Consider the following 9294-nt stretch of genomic DNA (forward strand, 5'->3'; position numbering starts at 1 on the left):
AAAAAAAAAAGACAGTAGCCTACCAGGAAAAGTCATTGACGCCTTCTCATCTTCCTCCTGCGCACTAAAACCATCAAACTCATCTTCTTCAGTGTCCGAATTGAACAGCCTCAGAACTTCACCACTCACTTCAGTTTCTTTGTTGTTGCTATCACTTGAGTGCAAGCAGTACTCTTCATCACGCAGCTGTCCACCACTGTGAACTATTAGTTCATTTTTTTGGTCTAATGTTACAAGGCAAAATGTTATATATATATAACTCATATATTAGCCGCACCGTATTATAAGCTGCGGTGCTCAAAGCCTGGCTCAAAAAAGTAGTGGCTTATAGTCCGGAATTTACGGTAATATTAATCTTATTAGGTGCTGCTATTTTATTCCAATTCACTCATTAATTTCCACTTGGTCGTTTTCCAAAAATTGCATGAAAGTGTCCCATATTTCCTTGAATTGTTTTTTCCTCTGACCGTATGTATTCATTTCTGCAAGGCAAGACGCCATTTCCCATAGCCACATTGCAGTTATAACACTTTTCATACTTTTCCATTTAAAAGCGATCACTCTCCTGGCTTGAAGCATACACAGGTTGATCAAAGGTGCTGTTTTGTTTTGGTACAAAGTGATTAGGATAGATACAGGGAACTGGTTCAAGGAACGAAAACGAAAACCGAAAACGAACGGAATTTTACGAGGAACGGAAACGGAAACGAAAACGAAATGGTCTTCAACTGTTCCGGAACAGAAACGTTATTCTGAAATCCACAAAACCGGTTAATAACGGTTTTTTTCGTTCTCTATATATTTTATAAAATTTCACAAAAGCATAGCCTTTGTCAGGGGAAAAAAAAAGACTACTTCCGGTTGTGCGTTCACTTCGCTGCCCGCTAGTCTCAATGCATGCAGCTGTCACGAATCACTTCCTTTATCCACTACTTAGTCTAGTTATCCACTAGTTAAAGTGATGGTTCGGAGTAGATTCACCCTAGGGTCATTTGAACCGCGACATCCAGCCCAGTATCCCACCCGAAGTTTTTCCGATCTTGGCCGAACATCAGCCGAGTTACTGAGTTATCCCGAATAGCTTAGTACAAGCGCTAACGGACCCTGGCAGTATCTCCAAAATTACCACACTAAAATCACATACCATGACACCAAACTTCTACAGTAGTACAAATATGGTCTGTACTCACAAAACGATGCATTTGGAAGTTTGTACATAGTCCAGGAGTTTATTATTATCAACACAAGCCTAATAGCTTCTCTGCTGCTAAAGCTGCGTCGACGTCACTTCCTTGATCTGGGAGCTTCAAAGTAAGATGAGGGTTGATCTACTACTGTAGACAACAAAGCAAGGCTGCTCAATTTCTCCATTGATAAAATAAATTCACAACTCTACAACATAAAAATTCATGTAGAATATAGCATATACTTTGTTGTCTACAGTAGTAGATCAACCCTCATCTTACCTTGAAGCTCCCAGACCAAGGAAGTGACGTCGACGCAGCTTTAGCCCATCTGAATGTTTTTGGATGCTGCCGGTGATTTATCATTTTTGGGCATAGAGCTACGGTGTAAATCAAGGGCAAATACTAATGAGTACGTCTATTCTAAGGGAAAGTCCACACACGTAGACTTGATAGGGCCGCCAAACACTGCCGGAACGATAAGAACTAACGACATTTTACGTTCCGAACCGGTTCAGGAACGATATGTTGGTGGCGGAACGCAAGAACGAAAACGTTAAACATGCCTGAACCGTTCGGAACGGAACGACTGAAAAATAATTTAGTTTTCAAGCCCTGGATAGATAGCTATTATACAGAGCTTTGCCTCAAAAGGTACCTCTATGGGAGCTATACATGAAACCAGGTTAACTGTATTCTTCCAAAACAACTGAATTTTTGGGCATTCCCACATACAGTGCAACAGTGTGCCAACATTAACATTGCATTTAGGAAAATTATCAGGAAAGGCAGGGTTAAACTGATTAAGTTTCACAGGCGTGACATATGTCCTGAACAACCATTTGTGCTCTAACAGTTTCAATGCTGTGTTAATAGTCTGCGTTTGTGCTTTTAAGCAAGTATTTTCCCACTCATCCTCAGTGATATCTACTTGTAGATCGTCTCTCCAGGCATTAAGTCTTGAGTGTGAAGTGTCTTTGGATTTGGATCTCAGCATAGTATACTCTTGCTTTCATTTAAACGTGGGGTAGGGGTTCTTTTTCTGGAGCATTTTTTTACATATTGCTTGAAATACTCTTCACACCCCCATTGCAACCAATTAATTAAAAGTTTTGACACAAATATGAAAAGTTTTAGTGGCCTCTAGAAAGTACAATCTAGGAAAAACACTATCCAATCATACTGAACGGACTGTTAACGATGAACGTGAACGAATTACGCGTCCAGAAGCTTGGCAGGAAGCTAAACTAGAGCCAGCTTGGCTAGCACCTAGCATTATTAAACGTATAGTTAGCATATACTAAATACTAAATACGGCAACGATCGATGCTTGCTGTCAGAACCTTCGTGCTCGTGCGCGTTCATGTACTCTAGAGGCATGGCTTCGGGGGGAAAGTGAAGAAAAGGGTTGGGACTTTTTACCTGTGTATTTTCAAAATGCAGCTTCGCTGGACTCAAAATCCAGGATCTCCTACCCTACCTTTAAGTCAAAATACTTTGAGTATCTTGTTTTGCACATAACTTGTTGTACACCATGTCCTAACTCAACTGCACAAAGCAAGCTGCGCATATTTTTTATTATTTTGTTTCCTCATACTTTTTCATTTTCAAAATCAAATCAAACCAAAAAGCCGAGAACACAAACAAAGGCCATTAGTGACACAATCTGCATGTGTGTGTGTAGGTGATGTGGCCGCCCTATGGGCACCTCCAGGGCTAAGCAAAACCTTGTGCCCTCATGCTCTGAACACACAAACATGCAAATGCACATCCGCACACACCCCTGAGGGCAGGGCATCAGAGTCCAGGTAGAAGCTCTGACAGCCCAACAGCTGCAGGTCAGACAGACTTGTTGCACGCGCACACACACACACACACACACACATACACACACGTACCAGAGGGCAAATCCACATACACATCTACATGCAAAGAGCAACAATACCAAAATCAAGCTCAGTGAGGACACATACACAATACATGTAACGTCACAACAAGGGACACACAGTCACTATCATACACACATCATATCAGGGAAGTGTACAGCTGGTCCTGACCCCGATGGCGTGGCCAAGTCTAGCCCACCTGTTCACACACACACAAAGACACACAAACAAGCACTGCACACACAGACACAGGTGCAATTAAAGCAATTGTGAATGCAGCTCATGATGTGCTATGTGACCCAGACAGCAGAAGATCTGCAGCAAAATACACAGCACTGTGTGTGTGTGATGGTGTTGAGGTTTCGTCCCTGATTCATGTTTGGAAATTTACACCAAAAAACAGACTGGAAAATGAAGCCAAATACATGATCCACATTCTTGGATAAAACAATGTGAATATTAGAAGAATTTCACCAATTGAATATATTCAACAGTTCGCTGCCACATAACATAAACACCTATCAGAGGGAGGAGAGCAAAAGCACAGAAAATAACTCAAATATTTCATTTAGAATGCAAAGAATGTCTTTAAAATGTGCAACATATATATGTGTTTAAATCTTTCAATGTGAATCAATGATTTGATAAAACAGCCAGTCACAGTGGTGAGGAAATAGTGCATCTTTTTAGACTATTTTCAACATTGGATTTATCTACATTTGCTTTAATACGTGGCAAGTGGCGGGTATAAGTGAAATCAAGAGGTTAAGATGATATTTGTTCATCATGAAAAATGGATCAATTGTATTGGATTTGTATATGCATGTATCTAATAATGTCAGTATTCACCATAAAGAATGTCAAAAAAGTTTATGTTTTTATCAATGCGGCAGTAACAGCCTTGCTCTTTCTTTTCATTCCTTCATCTAGAGATCAACTGTGTTGGGAGCAGCGACCTCCAGGATCCAGCTGTAACAAAACTCTCTCCATCTATTCACCATTAAGGTGATCTCTTCTCTCGGCTTCATTTCTCTTTGTGCCCACACGGCTCTGGAACCTTTCACATTTCTGACCTCCCTCTTCTAACTGAGGTTGTTTCTAAAATGAACTGAATTGGATTTATTATTATCATTCATAATAATGATAGTAATAACATAGTTCATTGTATTGTAATTATTATTTTTTTCATTGTTTCAAATACTGGACTGACAACTTATTTACAGTAGTCATGTCAGGAAGACCCTGAAACTGATTCTCAGTTAAGACTTGTTAAGAGTAACAGAGCTTTTAAGGCTTAACTTGTGGTTATGAAGCAGCTTTAAAAGTTTGGTAGACTTTGTTTTTTTTTAGTTTGAAGACTAAGTAGAATATACATGGAAATACAGTCAGTAAAAGAAAAAAGATGACGTTACGAAATTACGTTTAACAATTTCAACTAATTCTTATAATTATAAACGGAAGAATCTACTGTATTTAGTGTATATTCAAATTGTTTCAAGCTGACTACAAGGGGTATATTTTGCTAATGAATCCTCATTCAGGTTTATTTGAAATATATGTGTTATAGGTGTTTCATAGGACTGAGATGAGAGTTCTGGGATCTTTCAACCTGGGCCCTAGTGTCCTATATATTGAGGGGTAAATTACTGATGAAATAATGCAAATGCCATACAAATTGGTGAAAGCAGAAGCTATAGAAAATAACAGCAGAAATAACAAAAATAAAAGCAATGAAGAGAAAGAAAAAGCAAAGTGGAAAAGAACAAGGACAAACAACATAGATAAACAATGTAGATAAATTTGACTATTTAAACAATAAATATTTCCACATTCATGTATTCTTTTATTTATTTATTTTTATGATTTAATGTTTTTTATTTTCATATCTGTTCAGCTGTACAGATCATCTGTACAGATCGGAGAGATGGGCTGATTTTACAATAGTAGTAGGCAGTAGTAGTGACTTGCTGTTATTAAAAGAAATATCAATCAATTGTATTTAAATTGCCATATAAAGAAAAACAATATTCATTGTTGTAAAATAAATTGTGTAATTTAGGAAATCTGAATTCTAAAGTGGCTCAAAAGTGTTCATTATTCAATGGCTTCTGATGGCTATTGAATTCAAATGCCCTATCCAAATAGATCAAATTTATCTAGATATTCATCCTTGCATATAATAATGAATTAATGCTAGCAGCTCCTCTATATGTGAGGCTACCACTAAAGAATGGTCAAGTAAAGTCAGTAAAAGATGTCAGCGTGCATTTGCTGTCCAGCCTTGAAAAGGTAATGTGAGGGCTTCTGTGGAGATGATATTGTCAGACACTGAGGAATCTTAGTTTATCATATCCTTATTACATGCATATACAAGCAGTTTTACTTATATAGCGCCAAATCACAACAAATGTCATCTCAAGGCACTTCAGTAATGCAATTATTGTCCATTTCAAGACAATTCATTGTAATCATAATCCAATCAAATCCAATTAATTAAATTAAAAATGTGTCATACATACAAAGCAGCCAATTCAAAAACAATTTTGTAGCTAAGGAAACCACAGATTGCACTGAAACTTGTCTTCAGTCCAATCTCCCGTCCTGAGCGTGCCTGAGGCGACTGTGGAGAGAAACGACTCCCTTTTAACAAGAAGAAACCTCTGGCAGAACCAGAACCAGGAAGGGTGGCCATCTGCCTCCACCAGCTCGGATTTGAATGGACAGAAAAGAGGGGACAACATTCACCATAACACCATTCAAAGGATACCTGTTGAGACAGGGAAACACAAGTTAATGACAACAATAATGCCAAATGTACATGATGTCATATGAGAAATTAAACGGGGGAAAAAGAGAGCAAAGTGAAGAAAGGTGTGATACAAGAGGCCCTCCAGCGGTCTTGGCCTATAGCAGCTTAACTATGGGATGTTTCAGGGTCAACTGAGCCATCCCTAAACCTGGTTCCACTAGAGAGGGGCCTGATAACTGAAGGCTCTGATTCCCATTCTACTTTTAGAAACTCTTGGAACCTCAAGTTGGGAGTGAAGTGCTCTGTTGGGGAAATATCAAACAATGAGATCTTTAAGATATGATGGAGCTCGATCATTAAGAGCTTTATATGTGAGGAGAAGAATTTTAAATTCCATTCTGAATTTAACAGCGAGCCAATGAAGAGAAGCTAAAACTGTAGAAATATGATCTCCCCTGTTAGTTCTAATCAGAACTCTGCAGCAAAAAGTCATATGCAACATTTTGGCTTATGACGGTTGCCCTGTGTTATAATATATTAACTATATATTAACAGTTTAGTGGTTGCTGGGCATGGCACTCTTGTTCAATATGGGTCTGATTGCATAGATATTCCATGCATGCCTATTAATAGGTTCAGCCTAGCGACAATTGAAAATAGGGTTCAGTGTGAAAAATCCTCAGAACACTCAGCAACAGACTATTATATGTTATGGTGTGGTCTAATTAATGATTAAAATGAACACATTTTAATTTGGTGTGTTAAATGCTATCTAACAAGGGCATCTCTACTCTAAGAGAGCCAAAGGTATGTTAGACGAGAAAGGATGGCATTTAAACAGCCTGGGGTGTGCTGGATTTTACTGGTTTGCCATCACAAATTTTGAAAAATTTAGACTGATGTGCAAAGACTCTGCACATCAAAAACTTTTTTCATTGGTTAGAAAGTTGTGGCATCATCCTCTTAGAGCAACACAAACAGCACCAGAACAATGGCTTTAAAAAAAGATAAATCTGTTCCCTGCTACTATCAGATACAACTAGTTTCCAACCCTGAAAACAGATCAGTACTGGTCTATTAAGACAAAACAAGACATACCAATCCCTGGCAAAAATCAAGTTTTTGATCATTGAAAAATCTGTTTCTTTCTTTCTTTCTTTCTTTCTTTCTTTCTTTCTTTCTTTCTTTCTTTCTTTCTTCATCACCCTTCTCAAACCTTTACGTAAAATGTGGAAGTTACCTCAGTATTATTCCTCCACCGCTTGTCATTTCTCTGGTCATTTTGCATGACTTCTTACTCTATCCACTTTTTTTTTTTTCTTTTATGCTGCGGTTGTGAGCACAGTTTCATCTTACAATCCACTGTATACACACTGTTGAACTTACACACAATTTAACCTATATAGTGCTGTGTTGCAGCACAAGTAGCATGTTACTTTGTAAAAGTAGGCCTTTTGGTCTACATTTGTAGATGATGTCAGTACTCGCTTGGTGAAAACTCAGTGTGACTGCAGAAGCCTGTGATCTTGCAAAAAGAGCTCAGCCCTGCAGTCTGTGGAATGTGGTATATGTAGCATGGTAGGCAATATCTACGAATAATATCACAAAACCACAGAAACCCTAACACTGAATAAAAGTAAACAAAGATAGCTAAAACTGAAACATTATCACAAAGTAATATCAAACAAGTGAGAAAAAGTTGATGTTAATGGAAGAACCTGCTGTCACTGATGAGAAAGAAGATTGTAGATTGTAAATGTAGTTAGTTTCAACAGTAACTACAAATATTAAGACATGCTGTACACACATGCTCTAAAACCCTCAAGTTAATCTGCTTTGTTGACTTTTGCACTGCACATCGATACAAATCTCGTCATACTACACCATATTTAAGGATACTAACTGTATTATTATTATAAGTTGTAGGAAACACTGAACAATTTGGGATTAAGGTAAAAACAAACAATGCATTATTTGCCTTAGACAAACTTTTTCATTCATTTCTGGAGATGATTTGTTGTCAAAACTGACCTCACTAATTACGTTAAGGTTATCCTTACATAATACTGTTCTTGAGAATGATCTGACATAATTACCTATTACCAGATTATTTTTAGGGGATGCACAAGTGATACCTGTGAATAAAGCTGATGGTAGACTCACTTTATAAGTAGATGAGGGCTGTCAGAATTGATTCTTAGATTTGTCCAGTGAGTGGTCATGACGTAATTTATGCCATCTCTGTGGTAATTTAAAGGTCCAGTTGTTACTCATCTTTATATGCCGCTTCCTTTGATACTTTGCCTTTGAAAAGAAACTGCTTCTTTTTGTCGTGTGACCATTAATCATTTTGAGGTTCTCATAGAGTTTAATACTGTTGGATTTGTTTTCTGGTGTGAAATTGAAAGTGACACAATCATCTCTGTTTCTACCTAAATTGTATTTCTCTCTGCTTGCAGCAGCAAATGAAAATCAAATGAAAATGTAACAAATGTCCAAAAAGAAAAGTAAAAAGAAAATGGTATATTATCTATGCAACACGACCAATGTTGGTGAAAACTAAAGCAGTGTTTTGTTAACACTAAGGTTTGATGACTGTTGATGGGGCATGTGTTGTATTGATACTGCTGTATGTGTGCTCACGGCAATTGTGCCAGGTATTATTTTTATTTTTTTATTTTCTAGACAGCCACTGAAATTATGATTAGTAGTGACACTGGGCTTTGGGATGGTGTCAAGATAAGCGTGTGTTTGGGTGGCAGTGTAGGGTTGGAAATCTTTTAAATATACTTGTGTGCCTTGCTCTACTATTACTCCTCCTAACTTTGTCATTTAAAAATACTTATGTGTAGTAAACATGAAACTTGCAAGGAAGAATTAAATTAAAAACAAAAGCAAGGTTGACCTTTTGTACATATGTTAAGGTTCAAACTTTGGTGTACAATGCAGAGGGAAGAATACTTGGTGTTTGTGTTTTTCTGTGTATGTGATCTGTTATGTGGAATACCTTTACTATTAGTATTGCCATTAAAAGCTGGACTGCATGGTTCTTATAACTGCAATGTAAAGCCAACTATTGAAAAATAAACTTAACTCAATGGAATAAACAAATTCTGAGAAATGTGTTTTTGTGCCTTTGATGTTTTGATTATTTTGAAAATCAAGTAGTGTCTTATTCTTACATCCTGTATATGATTGACAAATCAATACAACAGTCAGAATAAATACTATGATAACATGTATGACAATAAAAATGTTAGCTAAAGTTTTAGTTGCGAAGAACAATCAGTTGTAACAAGAATCAAACTTCAGAAAAGTAGGCTAAAGAGTGAAGTGATAAGAGGTAAATCTAAATTTTATATTTTTCAAAGGTGTTGGGAAAACATAAATTAAGCATCTAAAGTTATACAATAGTGTTTAGGACACAAAGAAATGAGGTGCTGATTTTAATGAAATATGTATTTACCTTACCATA

At 37.2% G+C, this 9294-nt stretch overlaps 1 protein-coding gene across 3 annotated transcripts in view; it reads left to right on the plus strand.

Moving 5' to 3' along the window:
* The window catches only part of akap6 (A kinase (PRKA) anchor protein 6), a 302904-nt gene extending 293980 nt beyond the window's left edge, over positions 1 to 8924 (plus strand). For all 3 annotated transcript variants that reach the window (XM_075448839.1, XM_075448841.1, XM_075448840.1), the window contains one exon: positions 4001 to 8924. In XM_075448839.1, the coding sequence (XP_075304954.1) occupies positions 4001 to 4045 (45 nt within the window). In that variant the 3' untranslated portion in view covers positions 4046 to 8924. The remainder of the gene's footprint in view (positions 1 to 4000) is intronic.
* Positions 8925 to 9294: the final 370 nt, after the last annotated feature.

Source organism: Odontesthes bonariensis, chromosome 17 (assembly GCF_027942865.1).
Source record: "Odontesthes bonariensis isolate fOdoBon6 chromosome 17, fOdoBon6.hap1, whole genome shotgun sequence".
Lineage (NCBI taxonomy): Eukaryota > Metazoa > Chordata > Actinopteri > Atheriniformes > Atherinopsidae > Odontesthes > Odontesthes bonariensis.